The sequence below is a fragment of the Oncorhynchus nerka genome, linkage group LG27, assembly GCF_034236695.1.
Source record: "Oncorhynchus nerka isolate Pitt River linkage group LG27, Oner_Uvic_2.0, whole genome shotgun sequence".
Classification (NCBI taxonomy): Eukaryota; Metazoa; Chordata; class Actinopteri; order Salmoniformes; family Salmonidae; genus Oncorhynchus; species Oncorhynchus nerka.
In genome coordinates, this window is record NC_088422.1 from 78,574,774 (window position 1) to 78,599,904 (window position 25,131).

General features: G+C 44.2%; 2 protein-coding genes across 2 annotated transcripts in view; one reads left to right on the forward strand and one right to left on the reverse strand.

The window, feature by feature from the left end:
* The window catches only part of LOC115112487 (adenylate cyclase type 2-like), a 79,517-nt gene extending 67,274 nt beyond the window's left edge, over window positions 1-12,243 (forward strand). Inside the window, exons 15-26 of the mRNA XM_029639584.2 lie at window positions 1,405-1,502; window positions 1,658-1,742; window positions 2,494-2,631; window positions 4,321-4,425; window positions 4,706-4,890; window positions 5,159-5,273; window positions 5,474-5,632; window positions 8,376-8,522; window positions 8,635-8,742; window positions 10,716-10,830; window positions 11,819-11,943; window positions 12,097-12,243. Of these exons, the coding sequence (XP_029495444.1) occupies window positions 1,405-1,502; window positions 1,658-1,742; window positions 2,494-2,631; window positions 4,321-4,425; window positions 4,706-4,890; window positions 5,159-5,273; window positions 5,474-5,632; window positions 8,376-8,522; window positions 8,635-8,742; window positions 10,716-10,830; window positions 11,819-11,943; window positions 12,097-12,243 (1,527 nt within the window). The remainder of the gene's footprint in view (window positions 1-1,404; window positions 1,503-1,657; window positions 1,743-2,493; window positions 2,632-4,320; window positions 4,426-4,705; window positions 4,891-5,158; window positions 5,274-5,473; window positions 5,633-8,375; window positions 8,523-8,634; window positions 8,743-10,715; window positions 10,831-11,818; window positions 11,944-12,096) is intronic.
* A 1,385-nt stretch (window positions 12,244-13,628) lies between these two features.
* brd7 (bromodomain containing 7) lies at window positions 13,629-24,785 on the reverse strand. Its single transcript, XM_029639583.2, has 17 exons — window positions 24,648-24,785; window positions 22,431-22,618; window positions 20,622-20,730; window positions 20,405-20,462; window positions 19,716-19,860; window positions 19,422-19,532; window positions 18,930-19,102; window positions 17,923-18,049; window positions 17,689-17,764; window positions 17,402-17,509; window positions 16,921-17,056; window positions 16,474-16,576; window positions 16,315-16,374; window positions 15,255-15,357; window positions 14,809-14,952; window positions 14,334-14,474; window positions 13,629-14,085 (listed from the first exon to the last, which is right to left on the reverse strand). The coding sequence occupies exons 1-17, from the start codon at window positions 24,688-24,690 to the stop codon at window positions 14,024-14,026; spliced, it is 1,887 nt and encodes a 628-aa protein (XP_029495443.1). The 5' UTR covers window positions 24,691-24,785; the 3' UTR covers window positions 13,629-14,023.
* Window positions 24,786-25,131: the final 346 nt, after the last annotated feature.

Here is a 25,131-nt window from a genome sequence, read left to right on the forward strand (position 1 = left end):
ACATCTCCACAATGAAAATCTCTAGAACCTTATAGATACAATATTAAGACATATCAGTTGTCTCTGGAATAACTACATGCAACTATCAATTGACAGACTCTATGGTCTCTATACACTGTGGAAAGGAGCCTTATACTGTCCTAATATACAACATGTACATCTGTAGAATGGCAATGTCTTTATGTAAGATACAGTATAAAGAAAAACATTCATACATGACATTTTAGTTCCTAACCCTTACAACATGCTAAATGTTATATCGGAATCTATTTCTTTGGTTCAATCTCTTGATATTTCTGATTAGCCTACACAGACCGCACCTGTTCTTAGTGCTTTCAGAAAGTATTCAGACCCCTTTCCTTGTTTCCACATTTTGTTACGTTACAGCCTTATTTTAAATTGATTAAATCATTTGTTCCCCTCATCAATCTACAAACAATACTCCATAATGACAAAGCAAAAACAGGTTTTTAGAAATTTTAGCAAATGAGAAACAAGATTCTCTGGTCTGATGAAACCAAGATTGAACTCTTTGACCTGAATGCCAAGCGTCACGTCTGGAGGAAACCTGGCACCATCCCTACGGTGAAGCATGGTGGTGGCAGCATCGTGCTGTATGGATGTTTTTCAGCTGCAAGGACTGTGAGACTAGTCAGGATCAAGGGAAAGATGAACAACCCTAAGCACACAGCCAATACAATGTAGGAGTGGCTTCGGGACAAGTCTCTGAATGTCCTTGAGTGGCCCAGCCAGAGCATGGACTTGAACCCGATCAAACATCTCTGGAGAGACCTGAAAATAGCTGTGCAGAGACACTCCCCATCCAACCTGACAGTGCTTGAGAGGATCTGCAGAGAAGAATGGGAGAAACTCCCACAATACAGGTGTGCCAAGCTTTTAGCGTCATACCCAAGAAGACTCAAATCTGTAATCGCTGCCAATGGTGCTTCAACAAAGTACTGAGTAAAGGGTCTGAATACTTATGTAAATGCAATATTTTTATTTTGTTTTTAATCAACTTGCAAACATTTCTAAAAACCTGTTTTTGCTTTGTCATTATGGGGTATTGTGTGTCGATTGATAAGGAAATGCTTTTTAAAAATCAATTTTAGAATAAGGCTGTAACGTAACAAAAAGTGGGAAAAGTCAAGGGGTCTGAATACTTTCCGAATGCACTATACATACTGTAAAAACTGTGTACTTAGTATTTGTGAGAGGTTCAAACATGACTTCTTCTGTCCTCCCCACAGTACCGAGCTATTGATCTGCCCATGTTCAAGCACTACATCGGCTGTGCCACCTTCATCTTCTTCTTTCCTCCCCACAGTACCGAGCCATTGATCTGCCCATGTTCAAGCACTACATCGGCTGTGCCACCTTCATCTTCTTCTTTCCTCCCCACAGTACCGAGCCATTGATCTGCCCATGTTCAAGCACTACATCGGCTGTGCCACCTTCATCTTCTTCTGCATCTTTGTGGTTCAGATGTTTGTGACAAAAGAGTGAGTGATTTTCCCTTGTGGCTATAAGAAACATATTTCTCAACCGGTAGTAAAAATAGTTGTTCCTCTTAAACCATGGAAACAATAATGGCATAACAACCATTATTTGAACTTTTGGGATTCAGTGTTGGATCTTTCCCTTCTTCATCCCTCAGTTCCAAAATGTTGGGAATGTCGTTTGGAGTGCTGGCCTGTGTCCTCCTGTTGACCCTGGGCATCTGTTTCGCAGGTCACCTGCAGGTCAGTGGGAGTTTTAGGCTTAGGTCACAACAAGCCCTATTTCTGGACAGGGCAAGGCTTAGTTGACTGTGTGTGGGGGTGGGGTACTGTGTGTGTACTGTGTGTATTTCTTACTGTGACAGTGGAAACTCGCTTTCTGGCTAGGATGCATAAGCAATTCCATCTATCCCCGGGTCTTTTCCTGTGAAGTTGTACATTGACTTTATGTGGCCATTGACAGCTGGTGCATACCATCTCAACGCCATGGTGCAGACAGACAGGCAGTGTAGTTATTACATTCAGTAGTCAGAGATACACAGAGTGTACAAAACATTAGGAACACCTTCCTACTATCATACCCCATTCAAAGGCACTTATCATTTGTCTTGACCGTTCAGCCTCGGAATGACACATAAACAATCCATATCTCAATTGTCTCAAGGCTTAAAAATCCTTCTTTAACTGGTCTCCTCCCCTTCATCTACACTAATTTAAAGTGGATTTAACAGGAGACATCAATAAGGGATCATAGCTTTCACTTGGTCAGTCTATTTCATGGAAAGAGCAGGTGTTCCTAATGTTCTGTACACTCAGTGTATTATCCTGTCTTTCTGAAAATAGACTGAACATTCAGTGCTGCTGTGTTAGTAAGTCACACATTGTCTCTTCCATGCATTTCACCCCCCATATACACACTCATCCCTTCCCCTCTCCCCCTCCTATCCACTCCTCCTCTCCCATGGCTGGATGCCTCGCTCCTCCCACCCCTCAGCGCTTGTTTCCGGAGAAGTTGTCGTCCTGCCAGTGGCTGCCTGCTGTGTCCGAGGCAGTGGTCAAGAGGCCGTGTGTGCGCCTCCCTCTGGTCACTATCACTACTGCGGTCATCATCATCCTAGCAGTCTTCAACCTGGTATGTTAACGCAACCAACGCCTTGGTTTTTCTAATGACTGCCTCGCCTGGTTCACCAACTACTTTGCAGACAGAGTTCAGTGTGTCAAGTTGGAGGTTATGTTGTCTGGACCTCTGGCAGTCTCTATGGGGTACCACAGGGTTCAATTCTCGGGCCGACTATTTTCTCTGTATATATCAAGGATGTCGCTCTTGCTACGGGTGATTCCCTGATCCACCTCTACACAGGCGACACCATTCTGTATACTTCTGGCCCTTCCTTGGACACTGTGCTAACTAACCTCCAAACGAGCTTCAATTCCATACAACACTCCTTCCGTGACCTCCAACTGCTCTTAAACGCTAGTAAAACCAAATGCATGCTTTTCAACCGTTCGCTGCCCTCACCCGCCCGCCCGACTAGCATCACCACCCTGGACGGTTCCGACCTAGAATATGTGGACAACTATAAATACCTAGGTGTCTGGTTAGACTGTAAACTCTCCTTCCAGACTCATATTAAACATCTCCAATCAAAAATCAAATCTAGAATCGGCTTTCTATTTCGCAACAAAGCCTCCTTCACTCACACCGCCAAACTTACCCTAGTAAGACTGACAATCCTACCGATCCTCGACTTCGGCGATGTCGTCTACATAATAGATTCCAACACTCTACTCAGCAAACTGGATGCAGGCTATCACAGTGCCATCCGTTTTGTTACCAAATCACCTTATACCACCCACCACCTGTATGACCTGTATGCTCTAGTCGGCTGGCCCTCGCTACATTTTCGCCGCCAGACCCACTGTCTCCAGGTCATCTATAAGTCTATGCTAGGTAAAGCTCCGTCTTATCTCAGTTCACTGGTCACGATAACAACACCCACCCGTAGCACACGTTTCAGCAGGTTTATCTACTGATCATCCCCAAAGCCAACACCTCATTTGGCCGCCTTTCCTTCCAGTTCTCTGCTGCCAGTGACTGGAACGAATTGCAAAATCGCTGAAGTTGGAGACTTTTATTTCCCTCACCAACTTTAAACATCAGCTATCTGAGCAGCTAACCGATCGCTGCAGCTGTACATAGTCCATCTGTAAATAGCCCACCCAATCTACCTACCTCATCCCCATACTGTTTTTATTCTATTTACTTTTCTGCTCTTTTAAACACCAGTATCTCTACTTGCACATCATCATCTGCTCATTTATCACTCCAGTATTAATCTGCTAAATTGTAACTATTAGCTCCTATGGCCTATTTATTGCCTACCTCCTCATGCCTTTTGCACACACTGTATATAGACTTTCTTTTTAATACTGTGTCATTGACTTGTTTATTGTGTTATTGGCTTGTTTATTGTTTACTCCATGTGTAACTCTGTTGTTGTCTGTGTCACAATACTTTGCGTTTATCTTGGTCAGGTTGCAGTTGTTCTCAACTAGCCTACCTGGTTAAATAAAGGTGAAATAAAATAAAAAATAAAAAACAACTCACTATCTCACTGATTAAACATAGAACAGAATGCCATCACGTGTACATGCAATTACATAAACTTTTTATAGCAACAAGAGCATTAGCTTCTTATTGTAAGAAGAACATCAAGTCATCAACAGACATGCCAATAACACATGCTTCACAGCCTTTTTGTTTTCGGAGTCAGACCCACTTAGCGGTTGACTGTCAATGAAATCTTCTTGTTCCCTCTAGTGCTTCATCCAGACGAAGTCACCGTGTGATATCAATGGTAACCCTGATCTGATTCCATCTGACAACTCCAGTGAGCAACATCCAGACACCCTGTACTACCTGCCAGTGAGTGATGCCTACAATATCCCTCACTAACAGGTCTTCTGTAGCTCAGTTGATAGAGCATGGCACGCTTGCAACACACAGTTATGAAATTATACTTTCCATTTCAGTGTTTTTATTGTTTGCAAATATATACTCTGCCATTTCAAATAAATATAATAAATGAGAAATAATAAACATTGAAATGAAGAACTGGCACTTTCCATTGATGATTTTCATGGTCTCCTCACTCCATTATCTCTCGCTCTCTCTCTCGGTCTCTCTCTCCCCATCTTTCTCTCAGTACTCTGTGTTCAGCTGTATCCTGGCTCTCATAGCTTGTGGAGTGTTCCTGAGGGTGAGCTTTGAGCTTAAAGTGGTCTTCCTCACCCTGGCCTCCACAGCCTACTACATCATCATCCTCAGCGCCAAGGCTGGTCTCTTCAGCTGCTATGGACAAATGCTTTACAACCAACTCAATGAAAACAGGTACTATATCATGTGTTGTGTACCAGGCCTAGGGTAGATTCAGTTTTCAATTCAAGAAGTGATTCAGTAACATTTATATATTATTAAGTCATTTCTGATTTGTTTTCTATGAAGTTCGTTTCAATTCATTATTTGAATTTCAATCCACTTACTGAATTGACCCCAACACTGTTCTGTACTGTGCATCAAACACCGGGTACTATATCCTACCTGGTTTATACTGAGCTTTACTTTAGATTACCTCTAACCCCTGAGCTCTATGTTCCAGAACTGAGGACTCTGGGACCATCCTGAGAGCGTTGGGGCTGGTCAAACACCCTGAGGTGATGAGCTGTATATACATCACCTTGTTCCTGGTCACCATGCTCATCATCTCACAACAGGTCAGGACATGTTCCTCTTCTTTGTTGGCCTCTATTCTCCTCTCATTGTCTTGACCCCTCTCTTCCCCTACCCCTCTTTTCCTCTACACCCCTCTTTTCAACTACCCCCCTCTCTTCCCTACCCCCCTCTTGCCCTACCCCCCTCTTCCACTACCTCTTTCCTTTTACTACTAAATGACCACATCACTTCTGTCCCGTAGAATGAGTCATGCTTCCGCCAGGACTTCCTTCTGAAGAACAAGAACCGTACGGAGCAGGATGAGATCGAGACCAGGGAGAACCTGAACCGCCTGCTCCTGGAGAACGTGCTGCCGGCCCATGTGGCTGCGCTGTTTGTTGGGGAGAATAAAAAGAACGAGGTGGGATTCCTCACAAACACTTTACTTACTGAGAAGTACAAGGTAGGAGTCCAGGATGGATGACTGGTAGTCCAACTCATCCTTCCCTCCTCCTCCTCCTATCTGCACTGGGGTCCCATCTCCACTGGCCTGCACCCACTAAAGCTTAGTGGGAAACACTTAGTCGTGGAATTGTTTGGATTTACCTGTAAATGGTTTATTATGATTTCCAGTAGTGTGGTTAAGGGATGGAACCCCCAGGGTAAGGACAGTCCCACTTCTATGGATCATTGTACCGTATATCAGTGCCTGTCTCACCCCACCTACCAACCCACAGCTCCATGAATCAGCCCCTTCATCGGAATTGTGATTTGTGATGTCATATGTGTCAGCATGGTAGAGACAGAGCCACTGCATTCTTACAGCAACATCCTCAACTCCTACTGCCCCTACTCACAGCCACTCTCAAATAGTCCACATCATTGTCCTCAACTCCTACTGCCCCTACTCACAGTCACTCTCAAATAGTCCACATCAACGTCCTCAACTCCTGCTACCCCTACTCACAGTCACTCTCAAATAGTCCACATCAACGTCCTCAACTCCTGCTACCCCTACTCAGTCACTCTCAAATAGTCCACATTCAATGTCCTCAACTCCTGCTGCCCCTACTCACAGTCACTCTCAAATAGTCCACATCAACGTCCTCAACTCCTGCTACCCCTACTCAGTCACTCTCAAATAGTCCACATCATTGTCCTCAACTCCTACTGCCCCTACTCAGTCACTCTCAAATATTCCACATCATTGTCCTCAACTCCTACTGCCCCTACTCAGTCACTCTCAAATATTCCACATCATTGTCCTCAACTCCTACTGCCCCTACTCAGTCACTCTCAAATATTCCACATCATTGTCCTCAACTCCTACTGCCCCTACTCAGTCACTCTCAAATATTCCACATCATTGTCCTCAACTCCTACTGCCCCTACTCAGTCACTCTCAAATAGTCCACATCAACGTCCTCAACTCCTGCTACCCCTACTCAGTCACTCTCAAATAGTCCACATTCAATGTCCTCAACTCGTGCTGCCCCTACTCACAGTCACTCTCAAATAGTCCACATCAACGTCCTCAACTCCTGCTACCCCTACTCAGTCACTCTCAAATAGTCCTCATCATTGTCCTCAACTCCTACTGCCCCTACTCAGTCACTCTCAAATATTCCACATCATTGTCCTCAACTCCTACTGCCCCTACTCAGTCACTCTCAAATATTCCACATCATTGTCCTCAACTCCTACTGCCCCTACTCAGTCACTCTCAAATATTCCACATCATTGTCCTCAACTCCTACTGCCCCTACTCAGTCACTCTCAAATAGTCCACATCAACGTCTTCAACTCCTGCTGCCCCTACTCACAGTCACTCTCAAATAGTCCACATCAACGTCCTCAACTCCTGCTACCCCTACTCAGTCACTCTCAAATAGTCCACATCATTGTCCTCAACTCCTACTGCCCCTACTCAGTCACTCTCAAATATTCCACATCATTGTCCTCAACTCCTACTGCCCCTACTCAGTCACTCTCAAATATTCCACATCATTGTCCTCAACTCCTACTGCCCCTACTCAGTCACTCTCAAATATTCCACATCATTGTCCTCAACTCCTACTGCCCCTACTCAGTCACTCTCAAATAGTCCACATCAACGTCCTCAACTTCTGCTACCCCTACCCTCAGCCACTCTCAAATAGTCCACATGATACAGACATAAACACACTAGACACACCACTGATAAGCAGGGTCACTTAATAAAAGTTAAAATAATTTAACAATATTTATTCTGAACAAGTTTGACAATACTCTGTAATATATTTTTTGTCTTACTTCATAAGATATGACAAACTTGCAGAAATTCAGTGCTTGGCCTACATTTACCGCTGAAGGCCATGGACATCCCCTCCACTGATGTCACCCTCACTCCGGCCCTCCACAGCCCAGTCAAAGTGTTATGACCAGCGTGTTACCTCTAAATCACCACGGACACTCTGACACACTTTGACTAAGGTCTTTAAGTCAGTGACGGAGAAAATAATTCAGCCTTTGTATAAATCTGGTTGAACTATTTACTCTTGACATGTTTTTCTGGAAGCACAAACACAACAGAACAGCTATTTGTGTTTGACATGTAGGTTACAGCCTGAGAAGTAGTCTACTGAAGCTGCTTCAGTTAAAGATTAGTGTTCATCAGCTTAGCTTGAACACTGCATATACCTAGCAATAGTAATCCCAATTGATGACACATTGTCAAATCAAACAAACAACACAACAAAAAGCATGAGGGAAAAAAACAAGAATAAATATGCTTTGAAGTTTTCCTCAGAGATTTGACATCTAGGAGCAGAAGCATGGGACTTCGATGGCCTCCCTCTCTACCAGAGAATGGGTTTTAGAGGCCCTGTTTAACATTGGCTCCTCTTGTACAGCCTAATCACTGGCCATTTCCTTGCCAGACGTCAACACAGTGAAAACAGTTAGGAACGTCTGGCACTGAAGGAACTGTTGTGGTGTCTGTCTCTCTCAGCATTCTGAATTGGCTTTTTCTTAAAGATGTGGCTCTGTGCTCTAATGTCTCCTAATATTTCTTGTGTGAACCTGAAACTTCCCTGTATCTCTGTTGTGAAGGTATGTCTATGTTCTTCTGCTTCGTGTTACTACATGGCATTGCCTCTTAAGTTGTACACCTCCTTCCTCCTCAGGACCTGTACTACAAGTCGTATGACTGTGTGTGTGTGATGTTCGCCTCGGTACCGGACTTCAAAGAGTTCTACACGGAGTGTGACATCAACAAGGAAGGCCTGGAGTGTCTGAGGCTCCTCAATGAGATCATAGCAGACTTTGATGAGGTCAGAGAACTGCTGGCAGCCATCAACAAACAAAAATTGCACATGTCCCAGTAATAGAAATAAGTACACAGCTAACCCTGGCTCACACATCCACTTGTTTACCCACACACAGCTGCTGTCCAAGCCCAAGTTCAGTGGAGTTGAGAAGATCAAGACCATCGGAAGCACTTATATGGCAGCCGCAGGGCTGAGTGGCACCCCTGGGCAGGAGAATAACCAGGTAGCTACTAACTATTTGACCCAGGTCCTATGGCTGGGAGGGGGGTTACATAGCATGCAACTGTGCATACCTTTTGATTTTCTATACTATAGAACTTTACCATAAAACCTGGTTAATGACACAGTATAGAATGAAGTTGTGTATGTACATTTGAAGTCAGAAGTTTACATACACCTTAGCCAAATACATTTAAACACAGTTTTTCACTATTCCTGACATTTAATCTTAGTAAAAATTCCCTGACTACCTGGCATGATGACTCCTTGCTGTCCCCAGTCCACCTGGCCGTGCTGCTGCTCCAGTTTCAACTGTTCTGCCTGTGATTATTATTATTTGACCATGCTGGTCATTTATGAACATTTGAACATCTTGGCCATGTTCTGTTATAATCTCTACCCGGCACAGCCAGAAGAGGACTGGCCACCCCTCATAGCCTGGTTCCTCTCTAGGTGTCTTCCTAGGTTTTGGCCTTTCTAGGGAGTTTTTCCTAGCCACCGTGCTTCTATACCTGCATTGCTTGCTGTTTGGGGTTTTAGGCTGGGTTTCTGTACAGCACTTTGAGATATCAGCTGATGTACGAAGGGCTATATAAATAAATTTGACTTGGGTAGCCTTCCACAAGCTTCCCACAATAAGTTGGGTGAATTTTGGCCTATCCCTCCAGACAGAGCTGGTGTAACTGAGTCAGGTTTGTAGGCCTCTTTGCTCGCACACGCTTTTTCAGTTCTGCCCACAAATGTCTATAGGATTGAGGGCTTTGTGATGGCCACTCCAAAACCTTGACTTTGTTGTCCTTAAGCCATTTTCCACAACTTTGGAGTAATTCTTGGGGTCATTGTCCATTTTGAAGACACATTTGCGACCAAGCTTTAACTTCCTGACTGATGTCTTGAGATGTTGCTTCAATATATCCACATAATTTTCCATCCTCATGATGCCATCCATTTTGTGAAGTGCACCAGTCCCTCCTGCAGCAAAGCACCCCCACAACATGATGCTGCCACCCCCATGCTTCACAGTTGGGATGGTGTTCTTCTGCTTGCAAGCCTCCCCCTTTTTCCTCCAATCATAACGATGGTCATTATGGCCAAACAGTTATATTTTTGTTTCATCAGACCATTTTCCCAAAAAGTACGATCTTTGTCCCCATGTGCAGTTGCAAACCGTAGTCTGGCATTTTTATGGTGGTTTTGGAGCAGTGGCTTCTTCCTTGCTGAGCGGCCTTTCAGGTTATGTCAATATAGAACTCGTTTTACTGTTGATATAGATACTTTTGTACCTGTTTCCCCCAGCATCTTCACAAGGTCCTTCGCTGTTCTGGGATTGATTTGCACTTTTCGTACCAAAGTACGTTCATGTCTAGGAGACAGAACGCATCTCCTTCCTGAGCGGTATGACGGCTGCGTGGTCCCATGGTGTTTATACCTGCGTACTGTTGTTTGTACAGATGAACATGGTACTTTCAGGTGTTTGGAAATTGCTCCCAAGCATGAACCATACTTGTGGAGGTTTACAATTTTTTTTCTGAGGTCTTGGCTGATTTCTTTTGATTTTCCCATGTCACCAAGAGGCACTGAGTTTGAAGGTAGGCCTTGAAATACATCCACAGGTGCACCTCCAATTGACTCAAATTATGTCACTTAGCCTATCAGAAGCTTCTTAAGCCATGACATAATTTTCTGGAATTTTCTAAGCTGTTTAAAGGCACAGTCAACTTAGTGTATGTACATTTCTGACCCACTGGAATTGTGATACAGTGAATTATAAGTGTTATAATCTGTCCGTAAACAATTGTTATGAAAATTGCTTGTCCTAACCGACTTGCCAAAACTATAGTTTGTTAACAAGAAATTTGTGGAGTGGTTGAAAAACAAGTTTTAATGATTCCAACCTAAGTGTATGTAAACTTCCGACTTTAACTGTAAGTAGTAGTGTCCTGTGTGTGGACTTCATGATGAACTGTGTTGTTTCAGGACCGAGATAGGCAGCAGGCACAGATGGGGAACATGGTAGAGTTTGCCATTGCCCTCATTGGCAAGCTGGATGGCATCAACAGACACTCCTTCAACAGTTTTAGACTGCGTGTGGGTGAGTAAAGCTTGGGCACATGAACTATATTCATTAACTACCCATTACGTCTGCAATGCGTTCAGTTCCATCCATCTTTATTTGGGTTTCATTCTAGTGCTAAGAGTTTTTCCTGAACACCTGCACCTGACCTGGTCAGGAGAAATTGTGAGCTCTAGTTATAGAACAAAACACTCCTGGCCCTGTGATACCCAGTCTATCTAACCACGTAGGACATTCTTTCTGTCCCCACAATAGCTAACATTGACTCCATGATTCCGCTGGTCTCCCTGTGTACTGTTGAGACTGTTCTGACAGCTTATTCTGAGCAGATCCCCCAGGCTTTAGGAAAACCTTTATAATACTTGAGAGATAAAAGCACACATTAAGGTTTTAATACAAATACAGAAAGCTGGCATGAATTACAAGAAAATAAAATTGAAAGGACTTATTCATGTGTCCCAAGAAAAATCTAAATAACAAATGAAGTCCACATAATTCTCCCTGGAAGACATTTTTTATTAAAACGCAGAGTCCAACATGAACAACTGGCAGTGGTGGCAGGTAGCCTAGCGGTTAAGAGTTGGGCCAGTAACCAAAAGGTTGCTGGTTCGACTTACCGAGCTGACTAAGTGAAAATTCTGTCGTGGTGCCCTTGCGATACCCCAATTGCTCATGTAAGTTGCTCTGGATAAAAGTGTCTGCTAAATGACTACAACAGAATTGTAAAATGGCTTTGGCTCCCTGTGGTTGACTCAGCCAGACATACTGATGGCACTTGTTTGACCCTGTTAGTGTATATCACTGAATTGAGCATGTCATTTGTATTTTATTTCCAGTTTTCTGTGTCATCATGCTCTTCTCAGGCATACAATTAGGTCAGTCTAGCTGATAGTCAGTGTCTTGGTCATCACATTCTAGTAGACTACTCTACAGTATGTGACTGGTTTATTCCCAGCAGGTATCTCGTTATGTGTGCCCTGTGTCACTGTCTGCCTGCTTTTCACAGGCATTAACCATGGGCCTGTTATTGCTGGGGTGATTGGAGCCAGAAAACCTCAGTATGACATCTGGGGCAACACCGTCAACGTGGCCAGTAGGATGGAGAGCACTGGAGAGCTGGGCAAGATTCAGGTTCAGTACAACAACCCAGTCTTGTCAGTCATACAGTATTGTCCTTGCTAGTCTGGCTGGAGAGATGAACTATAACCACACAAAAACCATGGCTGCATGCATTCAGCATAGTAATGTTTGTCTTGTTCCTTGCTTCGTCTGTTTCTGCTCCAGGTCACAGAGGAGACGTCGGACGTGCTCCAGAAGCTGGGCTACTCCTGCGAGTGCCGAGGCCTCATCAACGTCAAGGGAAAAGGCGAGCTGACAACCTTCTTTGTGTGCACAGACATGAGCAAGCAGCAGGGAATTGGCCTGAGCTGAGGTCTACGGTGAGCACACTACTGTGTGTGGACTCTGGGTCTGGTAGCGCATACGTGTGCTGGGTCGGTTACAGGACACAGTCTAGCATTCAGCACAGACTAATTACATGAACGCACATAAGTTAACATGCTTAGACTAAACCTACCGGAGCACACAAATATAATCCATCCCAGTGCTTCAGTCAGCGATGATCCTGACCGGACTAGATCAAGACTTGAAGACGTGGTCCTAGAGGTTATATTTTGGATTATTCGTGTTTCCAGGAATCCCTTTGGGAGATTCTTCATTGGAAATAAATGCTTAGTGCTGCTGATTTATATAAAAAAAAAAAATTGCGATCCAGTTCTAATGTATGCATTCAATTAGACTGACATGGAGGTTACGTCAAGCACTGGTCGTCGTCATACTGAATTCTATCACCTAATACTCCTAGAACCTCGCTGGAATCATGAGATGCACCAAAAACATCTTCAGTCTGCTCAAAACTGAGCTGTTTATCAAGCAAATGGTGACTAAAACAATGGAGTGAGTGCTGCTGCATGTGGAGTGACAGTGTACAGTACATACTCGCTGCCATGGTTTTCTAGACCTTAAAGGTAGACTAAGCAAAATTACATTGTCATGAGCTGCAAGACTTGTGCACGGGTTCCCTTCACGCTGTTACAGCGTGGTAGCAACAGAACCAAAACAGCGGAGAAGTTTAAACTTGCGCTTTAACGCGCAGTTGTGGAAATTGACCCACTATGCTGTTTACTTTGGGCATCTACGTCATATCGCTGAGTCTACCTTTAACAGTTTGTTTAGTGAACAGTCACCCTCTAATAATTTATTTTTCTGTTTGGTTTGTAGTACCATGGGACTAAATGTAAATATCGAAGCCAAATATCCTGCCTACTGAAACAGCTGAGACCGATGGACAGTTTATATGGTATGATGTCTTTCAAAAATAAATGACAAAGTGCTATATGCACAGTAAAACATTCTGGTGACTAATGAAAAGCTTAATTTCACTGAAACAAAATGATCTTCAGAGCCTAACTCAGTGCTGTGCAGTATGCTTCAGCCATATTAGTTGTAAAGGTATAGATTGCATTGACTAGCCAACAAACTGCAGTGTCTGTGAATCGCTGGTCAAACTAATATTCTATTTGGTGTCTTTTGTGTACCTAAACACACAGTTTCATTCTAACCTATGACAATGTCCTTTTAGTATAAGCGCCACTTTAGAAAAGACCACCTGAAATCTCAGCCTGTTTGGTGGGATGGAGTTTTGGCCAGGCAGTAAATTAGTAAAGACCGATAAGAGTTCCAAACCTCTCGGCCAATAACAGCTTGTTTTCAGCTCTCCACTCCCCAATCACACCACTGACAGTCCTAGCAAAGAAGCGGTTTGAGCATTGTTTAATTAAACAATCACAGTAACATACTTAACTGTTACCCATAAATTATTTGATACATAAAAGGTCCAAGGCAGATGTTTAAGATATGGAACACTGACTTGTCCTGTGGCCTTACTCAACGTCTGTCGTGTTGCTTTCATCTTGTCTGAGGACTAAATGGGAGTTTGCATTTTGTACAGTAGCGATAAATTGTTTCGCAAGTTGATATTTTTAAAGGCTGAATCCCAACTTGATTTACGAAGACATGGAATATCAGAATGGATAAGGTGCCAAATGGCTTTCTATATAAAAAGGTTTAAAAGAAATGCAAACAAAGAACCTTTTTGAACACTACAACAGAGATGGGATGTTCTCAGGAGGATGGTTGCTGTGAAATTCCATTATACTGCGATGACTGGAATCTGCTGAACTTCAGGCACGGTATCCATCGGCTCAGCATCCACTGGAATCAAGATAACGGGAATAGCTTTGAAATTTCAATTCATATGTAGCCATAACATTTTATACACCTTAACACCAATTCAATACAACTTTACCACCTCAGGGGCAATTAAGAAGGTAAGTCAGTTTTGCAAGTAGGCTTACTACTTCACTGAACATCTTCACAAAATCAACCAGTATATGGTTAGAATGTTTACTACCCATGACCTAAATAACCAGGGAAACAGATGCCGGGTGGTTTAAGCCTACCTGTGGTGAGGTCTATGAGTGGTTCATCTGCCTCTAGGGGTATAGCGATGCCCATGGCCCTCCTGATCCCGTACACACTGCTCACATCTCCTGGAGCCACCTGACTGGTCAGTTGGGCCAGGTTACCAGTCACCTTCTCCGCTACAGGGAGACAAATGGGAAATTATATTAGAGTCCAACTTCAAGCCAAAGGTGGAGTCCAAATAAAGATCACTGCTAGTGGTGTAGCTGAAAAATGGATGGCCCAGGAATTTCTTCCACTGGAATTAACATAGTCAAAAGGAAATAGCTCTGACAGAAATTCATGTTTAGTCGTTTCTGGTTGCACTATTTTTTTTTACAGGGGAAAGGTGATATCTAGTCAGCTGCACAACAATGAAATGTCTTCCTCAACCCTTTGAATCAGAGCCCCCCCCCCCCATAAAATACAGTGGAATTCCATTCTCCTTTAAAAAGAAAAAAAAGGAAGCGTTACCCAGTTGCAGCTCCTTGGTGGTTGGGGCTAGCAGGCAGATGATGTTGGGGGGCTGCTTGACACTCAAGCGTTCCCTCTGCGCTTCCTGCAGCTCGTGGAGGAGCTTTGTAGTCTCATCCAACTTCTGCTGGAAGTGTTGGGCCTCTGATGCACAGAGACATATACACACACTTAAATATCCTAAGGAAGCTTGCATTGACCTGTGCAGGATCATCTACAATGTGTTCTCTTTCTTGAATCCGCCCTCTTATCTTCATAGACTACATTCAACTGGGACTGCATAGGGCCTACAACAGCCCAGGGAGGCTGCAGGAGTCAGAAACGCCTCAATTACCTTGAGGAAAGGTTTAAGCCTAGGGGATTTAAAATGTAACGCTTGGGCTCTCAGTAGTTTTAGAGAATTAACTGGCATGCTGTCGGTTTGCTCAGTTAGAGCTGATCTTTACCCTCAGAGAAGAGGTCCGGTGGAGTCTGGAGGTCCAAGCCGACCACAGAGCCCAGGGAGGCTAATCTGCTTTCAGTCTGCTTGCTGGCCTCCGGATCAACCACCTGTGGGAAAAACAGAAGGATGAAGGTTAGTAAAACGCATTTTTGTTTGGATTCCAAGTCACCCAGTGCTGCAGTCAGTGAATCTTTAAAATTGCATTCCTGAAAGCTCTTTTCTGGTAGCTCCAGTCGATACCTCTGCCAAGCCCTTTCCAATAAAATAAAGAGCAGCAGCAACACCCAACCAGGGAATGAGGATAAACTGGACACTGGCCAAGCACAGTAAACAGCCAGGTACAGAGAGCTGCTGTGTGCTTGAGACACCTGATGCTTTCCTTTCCTCCAGCCTCTACGCTGCTGTGACTGAGGAGCCATTCAGCCACCCAACGAAGGAGGCGCAGAAATAAAACAGACATTTCCACATCCCTGACAGTGTGTGAACAGACCTGGTGTCAGGGGCTGGTGGAGAGAGGCGGTGTTTTGAAGGGGAAATGTTCTTTCCATGTGTTGGATCATGGCAGCTAGCTAATGAGCTTGCCATGTTGACACAGCTGGAACAGAACAGCTATGGCATGTGCAGAAGCTTTTAATATGATTTAACACTGGGCCTCCCGAGTGGCGCAGTGGTCTAAGGCACTGCATCGCTGTTGCTAACTGTGCCACTAGAGATCCTGATTCGAATCCAGGTTCTGCCGCGACCGGGAGACCCATGGGGTGGTGCACAATTGGCCCAGCGTCGTCCGGGTTAGGCCGGCAGGGATGTCCTTGTCCCATCAGCAACTCCTATGGCAGGCCGGGCGCAATGCACTCTGACACGGTCACCAGGTGCACAGTGTTTCCTCCGACACATTGGTGAGGCTGGCTTCCGGGTTAAGCGGGCAATATGTCAAGGAGTTGGGTTGTGTGGGGGTAGAGCAGGATAGCTGGGGTTCACTTCAGGAGGGTGTAGTTGAGACCTAGGGTGTGGCGTCTCTCCTTTATCTGCTGAGGTTGTCCAGGTTTAGTGTATCTGAGACTTACCTCCATGTCCTTGTCTCCAGTCTCAGCGGTTTCTGTTGGCCCTTGCTCATCTGGACGGGTCTGACAGGCAAGAACACATCAAGTTAGTATTGTCCAAAGAAATGTTAAAATAACTGTAGCCATATAATTCCCATGCAGATACATGCTTAATGGTTCTACCTCTCTCAGGGTTTTGGAGTGCTCCCCGTTAGTCAACGCGTCCAGGAGGTTGTCTGCCAGTTTGTACATGTGCTCCTCCGATTTGGACATGAACTCCGAGAGGCTGCAGACACAAAGACAAACACATTACATCAGTGTGTGTGTATGGTAGTTACATTTGGTCTCCTCTCAGAAGCAGCAGTAGGGTCATATCAGGTTTACCATGTGGTTTTAGCCTCCAACATTAGTGAATATCATCCACGCCAACAGAACCATAAAATGCCTACTCATATACAAACCCAATGAAATACAGGGGCATCTGGACTGTTATGAGCATGCTGGAATGCTCAAAGCTTTGTTTGTTTGGAATTATTTACTGTAAAGTAGGCTCTTGTTATTGTAAATGTCAGATCCGGACCATAATATTACACCGTAATGTGGGGGGAGGATGAGGAGCAACATGCATACCTCTCAGATCCCTGGAGGCTGGCTTCCTCTCCATAGAAGGAGTAGATCAGGTCAGAGTCCTCTTTCCCGATGTTGGCGAAGCTCGAGTCGTAGGCGGGCGCGTAGGAGGTGTACGGACCATAGTTCATGTACGATACTGTGAGAGTTGAGGTTGGGTTACATTACAGCTCGTAAACACTGATGGAGATACAGGACCACAGGCTGAGAGCTCAGCCTCTCACAGAGATACATTTATAGGACTATGAAAAACAGATTTTTATAGAATCACAATCTGACATGGCTACATGACCTTAGGGGAAAAACAATGTTGTCCATGAATGGATACATTAAGACTGGTATGTTGGTTGAACATTGGCTTTATACATGCGCTTCTATACAAGCTCTGGGTTCAGATGAAGAGGTTATTCAGCCCCTCTTGGGAGACGATATAAGAAATGCCTTTTGATTATTAAACCTTGTCACTAAGGCCCCTTCAGCTTACCTGGTGTGACCATGTTCCTCTTGTCCTCCTTAAAGCCCTGCAGGGTGTTGATGCCACTCTGCAGCCGGTTGGACATCATGCCCAGCTTCACAGGGCAGTAGCCCACATCTATAGAGATAAGAGTAGATTGAGAAAGAGAGGCTCATTTACAATTAAAATCTGATTTTATTACACTTGATATAGTTAAGTTGGAATCAATCATGGATTCCTGTTTTCCCATGTTGCACAAATAGAATATGGATATAGCGCAACGAGCTAATTGCGGGCGTGACTATGACTGGACCTACCTCCAGCCACAAGGTCGACTGGGTTCAGGATTGCCAGTGTGGTGGAACCATCAGACTTTCTCCTCTCAAAGTCCAGCTACATAACCAAATAAAACAATAGTTGTATTATTACATTAGTGAACATAATGAATACGTTCACTAAATTGGACCATACATTTCCTATATAGTAGATGGGGTAAGAGAGCTTGGTTGGCCTAAACAGTTTAAGCCAATTCCATAGCCTGTAGCTCTCACCTCACTCTCCAGCCCTCTGTTGGACAGTTTGCCTCCTGAATCGTCAATGAGCTTGCGGATCTCCTCAAGCTCCTTCTCTGCCTGACTGACGACCTTGGACACTTCGTCTTTGGAGTCGTTGTCTTTCCTGGAAGTATTGGAGAACAGATTATAGAGGAGTAGGAGACTTTCAACTTAACTGATTCATAGGGTATCATTGTTCAATACCAAAAAAAGGATCAGCAGAAAATATGAATCTCCTTTGCTGGCAGCCATTAGTGATTACAATACATTTTGAAACAGTCATAACATCTAAATCTAATAGAGAATACATTTCATGCTATAGCTACAGTACATGTTCCCAATGAATATGCTGCCAGTATACTTTCAATCAAACTTCACATCAAATCTTAAGTCCTCATGCTGTAGTCTTATTTGCGAAAGCATTCAAATCAAATATTATTTGTTGCATGCGCCAAATACAACAGGTACCTTACAGTGAAATGCTTACTTACAAGCCCTTAACCAACAATGCAGTTTAAAAAAAACACCTAAAAGTAAGAAGCCCTTTTCTATTCATTACACCTCAGTGGGGTTTACAAGGACAACAACTCGTAGGTTTCAGAGAGTGATTGGTGTGAAACGTGCTGCATAGTGCTGACTGAACACAAGACCTGACACGCTCAGAGGCATTCCTTTCATTATCGCTCATCCTCCAGCCAGTCTGTGGAAAGAACTGATCCACCAAACACTTGGGAGAACAAGCCCACAGAACTTGGACACTATCCATGACTTAATAACATTAGTGTGTAATACTGCTTGCTTGCTTCCTGGTTGGGATCTGTGTCTGGCAAATGGCCGGGAACAGCTTCTCACAGTCTAAGCTATGAACAAGCACCTTAAACTAATATATAGACTACAGATAGGGGTTATGTAAATTGTGTCCGAGATCGAAATCCATGTTAACTAAGCAATTAATACCTAAAAGCATTGTCAGTGTTCATGTGCAGGGTAAAGTTACACGGTACCTGGGAGTGTTTGGTGCAGACTGGGTAGTCTCGCTAGGATCTGTGGGGCCGGGGCCGTCTTTACACTGGTCCATGCTTGAGTTCCCCACCTCTCCAGTCTTACTTGACCGGTTGGCTGGGTTCTCTAGGTCAGCCATGAACTCAATACTCTGCCTCAGGCTCTCAAGCCTCTCCTGTGGGACAGCGAGAGAGTTGACTTTGTTTCACCGCAATTTACGCCACAATCCCTTGTTGTTCCAACCAAGGGGTGTTGTGATTAGAGCTCCAATTATAAAACAAAATAAACTTTGTGGTGAAGATTCATATCTAAACATTCAGGGGTATGGATATGGCACCCTCTGCTGTTCATATGTGGCAACTAGCGATTATTTCACTCAGGCACACATATAGGGCCAGTTTCCTAGACACAGATGAAGCCCAATCCAGGACAAAATCCCATATGCATGTGTGATGTATGTGTCAAATTTCCTTCTGTAGGCGCACTCTCCTTACCGGGCGGAGGATCTTCATGCCAGAGTGGAGCAGCTTCCTGGCAGCTTTGTGGTAAATGGTCTCTGGCTTGTTGTAGATCATGGCATTCTCACACATGATTCTGAAGTCCACCTGTATCAATGGAGACACACTGCAGTCAGTCACTGGACTCTGCATATGTTTAACGTTGGGTTTCTATTTAAAGCAACACCTCAGGCTTGATTGTCAATCAACCCACTGCTTTAGAATGAGACGACAAAATAAAGCTATTCTGAAAGTTATTTGTCAAGAAGGTAGAGCAGCTGACAGGTGTACCTTGAGCTCCTCTAGTGACTGGTAATACTCATTCTTGACTTTCTCCTTCATTGCGCCAAAGTCCATGGGCCGCTTGATGATCGTGGAGTAGCCAGGAGCGATAAGGTCAGTCACAGGGAACGAGAAAAACGCACTTGGGTCTTTCCTACAGGAGAAAGTCAGTTATTGCTTTGTTAGGCCTCAATTGCAACATTTATTTTACCAGGTAAGTTGACTGAACACATTCTCATTCACAGCAACAACCTGGGGAATAGTTACGAAGGGGGGTTGAACGAGCCAATTGGAAGCTAGGGTTTATTAGGTGTGAGGGCCAGATTGGGAATTTAGCTAGGACACCAGGTTTTTAAAAATGTTTTATTTAACTAGGCAAGTCGGTTAAGAACAAGTTCTTATTTACAATGACGGCCAAACCCGGACAACACTGGGCCAATTGTGAGCCGCCCTATGGGACTCCTAATCACGGCCAGTTGTGATACAGCCTGGAATTAAACCAGGGTCTGTAGTGACGCCTCTAGCACTGAGATGCAGTGCCTTAAGAGTTTGGGTGATGCAGTCTATGATAATTGCCATGGGATCTTTGACCACAGAGTCAGGTCACCCGGTTAAAACCCGAAAACCGGATATTTTTTTATAGACCAGAGGAAACAGACTAATCAATTCATTGTAAATTTCTTAGTAACAAGCTTCACCTTTGGAGCTGTCTGATGAGCTGACTCAATGCTTCCTGCAGTGGGGTCAGTTCTTTCTCTGAGAATGAGAGAGGGAAAAAGCACACGAGAGAGTGAGGGAGCGAGAGGAAGAAAGATAAATAATGGTTAAAATTACTTCATATATCAATAGAAATGAAAGGCAAAGAAAGGATTATGGAAAAGTTGCAGTCATTGTAGAAACTGGCAAGTAACTTACCTTCCACTTTATTCAAAGAGGACGCCAGATCTGAACGGATAGGGGTCCTGCTCGCCTCCCTATCATCCCAGTCTGTATCAGCGTCCTGTCCCTTCTTCTTCTTTGTCATCTAAATGCACCATAAGCATGTTTGTTGACACTTAATTTTAATTTTTGAAACATCACCTGTCCGTCAGTCTATGGGCCAAATAAACCCCTATTTGAATTCCCGAAAATCAAAAGCAACTTAAGTTTAAGTATTGGGCTCTTGGGCAAATCCATGTGGTCAGAGCTGAATTCCCCTAAAAGATGGTCTCTGCTCCACTCAGTTGGTGGAGTTCATCAAACATAGTGGCTTGCGAAAGTAAAAATGCCAAGGGGTGAATACTATTTTCTTTTGGGGTATGTCTCTATAAGCTTGGCACATCTAGCCACTGGGATTTCTGCCCATTCAAGGCAAAACTGCTCCAGCTCCTTCAAGTTGGATGGGTTCCACTGGTGTACAGCAATCTAAGTCATACCACAGATTCTCAATTGGATTGAGGTCTGGGCTTTGTCTAGGCCATTCCAAGACATTTAAAGGTTTCCCTTAAACCACTTGAGTGTTACTTTAGCAGTATGTTAGGGTCATTGTCCTACTGGGAGGTGAACCTTAGTCCCTGGAAATCTCTGGAAGACAAACAGGTTTCCCTCAAATTTCCCTGTATTTAGCGCCATCCATCATTCCTTCAATTCTGACCAGTTTCCCAGACCCCGCCGATGAAAAACATCCACATAGCATGATGATGCCACCACCATGCTTCACTGTGGGGGATGGTGTTCTCAGGGTGATGAGAGGTGTTGGGTTTGCGCCAGACACAGCGTTTTCCTTGATGGCCAAAAAGCTACATTTTAGTCTCATCTGACCACAGTACCTGCTTCCATATGTTTGGAGAGTCTCCCACATCCCCTTTGGTGAACACCAATGTGTTAGCTTATTTTTTTCTTTAGGCAATGGCTTTTTTTCTGGCCACTCTTCCGTAAAGCCCAGCTCTGTGGAGTGTACAGCTTAAAGTGGTCCTATGGACAGATACTACAATCTCCGCTGTGGAGCTTTGCAGCTCCTTCAGGGTGATTTTTGGTCTCTTTGTTGCCTCTCTGATTAATGCCCTCCTTGCCTGGACCGTGAGTTGGTGGGCGGCCCTCTCTTGGCAGGTTTGTTGTGGTGACATTCTTTCAATTTCTTAATAATGGATTTAATGGTGCTCTGTGGGATGTTCAATATTTCTGATTTTTTTTACCCAACCCTGATCTGTCCTTCGCCACAACTTTGTCCCTGACCTGTTTGGAGAGCTCCTTGGTCTTTATGGTGCCCCTTGCTTAGTGGCGTTGCAGACTCTGGGCCCTTTCAGAACACACACACACTACAGAGATCATGTGACACTTAGCAAGTCCACCTGTGTGCAATTAACTAATTATGTGACTTCTGAAGGTAATTGGTTGCACCAGATCTTATTCAGGGGCTTCATAGCAAAGGGGGTGAATACATATGCACATCCCACTTTTCCATTTTTTTTTTTCATTTTTTTTTTTTTCATTTCACTTCACCAATTTGGACTATTTTGTGTATGTCCATTACATGCAATCCAAATAAATCCATTTAAAATTACAGGTTGTAATGCAACAAAATAGGAAAAAAACCAAGGGGGATGAATACTTTTGCAAGGCACTGTAGGTGGAGCTTAGTCAGCTAGCACCACCCATGCCATGGTTTCCCCTAGATATTTCCCTCAAAAAAACAGTACAAAGGTAAACAGGGGCTGTAATGAAAATATGGATTCCCAAACTCACCTTTTTCTTTTTATCAACTGGTGACATGGTATCGTTCCTTTCCTTATCCTTTTTCTTCTTCTTTTTCTTGTCCTTGTGTTTCTCTAAATCTGGATGTTCGTCAAATGTGTTTTCAAAGCTCGAGCTTCCAGTCGTCACCTCATTTCCAGCAACCTTCAGAACCAATTTAAGTGGTCTCTCCCCGTACTCTGTAGATGGGACACATTGGGTTAGCTTTAAGTACACTGCTCAAAAAAATAAAGGGAACACTTAAAACAACACAATGTAACTCCAAGTCAATCACACTTCTGTGAAATCAAACTGTCCACTTAGGAAGCAACACTGATTGACAATAAATTTCACATGCTGTTGTGCAAATGGAATAGACAACATGTGGAAATTATAGGCAATTAGCAAGACACCCCCAATAAAGGAGTGGTTCTGCAGGTGGTGACCACAGACCACTTCTCAGTTCCTATGCTTCCTGGCTGATGTTTTGATCACTTTTGAATGCTGGGGGTGCTTTCACTCTAGTGGTAGCATGAGACGGAGTCTACAACCCACACAAGTGGCTCAGGTAGTGCAGCTCATCCAGGATGGAACATCAATGCGAGCTGTGGCAAGAAGGTTTGCTGTGTCTGTCAACGTAGTGTTCAGAGCATGGAGGCGCTACCAGGAGACAGGCCAGTACATCAGGAGACGTGGAGGAGGCCGTAGGAGGGCAACAACCCAGCAGCAGGACCGCTACCTCCGCCTTTGTGCAAGGAGCCCTGCAAAATGACCTCCAGCAGGCCACAAATGTGCATGTGTCTGCTCAAACGGTCAATTAGACTCCATGAGGATGGTATGAGGGCCCGACGTCCACAGGTTAGGGTTGTGCTTACAGCCCAACACCGTGCAGGACGTTTGGCATTTGCCAGAGAACACCAAGATTGGCCAATTCGCCACTGGCGCCCTTCACAGATGAAAATAGGTTCACACTGAGCACATGTGACAGAGTCTGGAGATGCCGTGGAGAACGTTCTGCTGCCTGCAACATCCTCCAGCATGACCGGTTTGGCGGTGGGTCAGTCATGGTGTGGGGTGGCATTTCTTTGGGGGGCCGCACAGCCCTCCATGTGCTCGCCAGAGGTAGCCTGACTGCCATTAGGTACCGAGATGAGATCCTCAGACCCCTTGTGAGACCATGTGCTGGTGCGGTTGGCCCTGGGTTCCTCCTAATGCAAGACAATGCTAGACCTCATGTTGCTGGAGTGTGTCAGCAGTTCCTGCAAGAGGAAGGCGTTGATGCTATGGACTGGCCCGCCCGTTCCCCAGACCTGAATCCAATTGAGCACATCTGGGACATCATGTCTCGCTCCATCCACCAACACCACGTTGCACCACAGACTGTCCAGGAGTTGGTGGATGCTTTAGTCCAGGTCTGGGAGGAGATCCTTCAGGAGACCATCCGCCACCTCATCAGGAGCATGCCCAGGCGTTATAGGGAGGTCATACAGGCACGTGGAGGCCACACACACTACTGAGCCTCATTTTGACTTGTTTTAAGGGCATTACATCAAAGTTGGATCAGCCTGTAGTGTGGTTTTCCACTTTAATTGAGTGTGACTCCAAATCCAGACCTCCATGGGTTGATACATTTGATTTCCATTTAATTTGTGTGATTTTGTTGTCAGCACATTCAACTATGTCAAGAAAAAAGTATTTAATAAGAATATTTCATTCATTCAGATCTAGGATGTGTTATTTTAGTGTTCCCTTTTTTGAGCAGTGTATATTCCCAAATATTTGATTGTAACCAACGCAAGTTGCTACTGACAGTTCGCTAGCCGGCTAGCTCAACTGTGAGGTAGCCAACTAGTTAGCCAACATAACTAGCTATGTTGCAAACAGATCACCAACATGGCGAGTTGGCTAACGTTACCTCTCCACCGGCTAAAATATGTAAATGAGTAAAATATGTAAATAACTTGCTAGCCATTTCAAAGTTCAATCTTTGGTTCAATGCATATAGGATACATGATAAGGCTATCAGCAATAATCGAATTAGATATCTATTAATTTTAACATCTGTTAATGAGCTCGGTACATATGGCTAAGCTAGCTGGATAAGTTAGCTAGCTAACTTGCAGTGAATTCAAATGGGTGATTATGCGTTAGCTAACCGAAGCGCAAGCCTTTTAGTGGCCCAAGGAATTCAACCAATACCAGCGCATTGGATATCTAAATGTTTCTTACCTTCATATTTTTCAGACTTGTGCTTTTTATGCTTCTTGCCCATTATTTATTTGGTTTGAATCTTTACGCTAGCTGACAACCAAGTTCTTTGTTTTCTCTCCTGGAAGGGATAGCAATCGATTGAGTGCTTGTTTCGTGCAGCGCCGCGTGTCGGCTGGAGTTAAAATCACATTATTTTATAACCATGTGCAATGTTTATTTGTACATAAGCCAGACCTACATAACATGTCCAGTGTCCATGTTGTATGTTTTTACTGTAGTTAATAAAAATAAAAAAACGTTTTTTATTGTGTCAGAATTGGTCCCAGGCTGTATCACATCCGGCCGTGATTGGATCTTCCGAAGGGCGGTGCACAATTGGCCCAGTCTCGTCCGGGTCGGCCGGTAGGCCGTTATTGTGAATAAGAATTTGTTGTGAACTGACTTGCCTAGTTAAATAAAGGTTAAATATATATTTTTTAAAGGACATAAGAATGTATCAACT

Coding starts and splice junctions, on each gene's coding strand:
- brd7 (XM_029639583.2), bottom strand. CDS start 24,690: ATGGGCAAGAAGCATAAAAAGCACAAGTCTGAAAAATATGAAG. Junction 22,619..24,647: donor CAAGTCTGAAAAATATGAAG/GTAAGAAACATT, acceptor TCCCATCTACAG/AGTACGGGGAGAGACCACTT. Junction 16,375..16,473: donor ACTCCAAAACCCTGAGAGAG/GTAGAACCATTA, acceptor CTTGCCTGTCAG/ACCCGTCCAGATGAGCAAGG.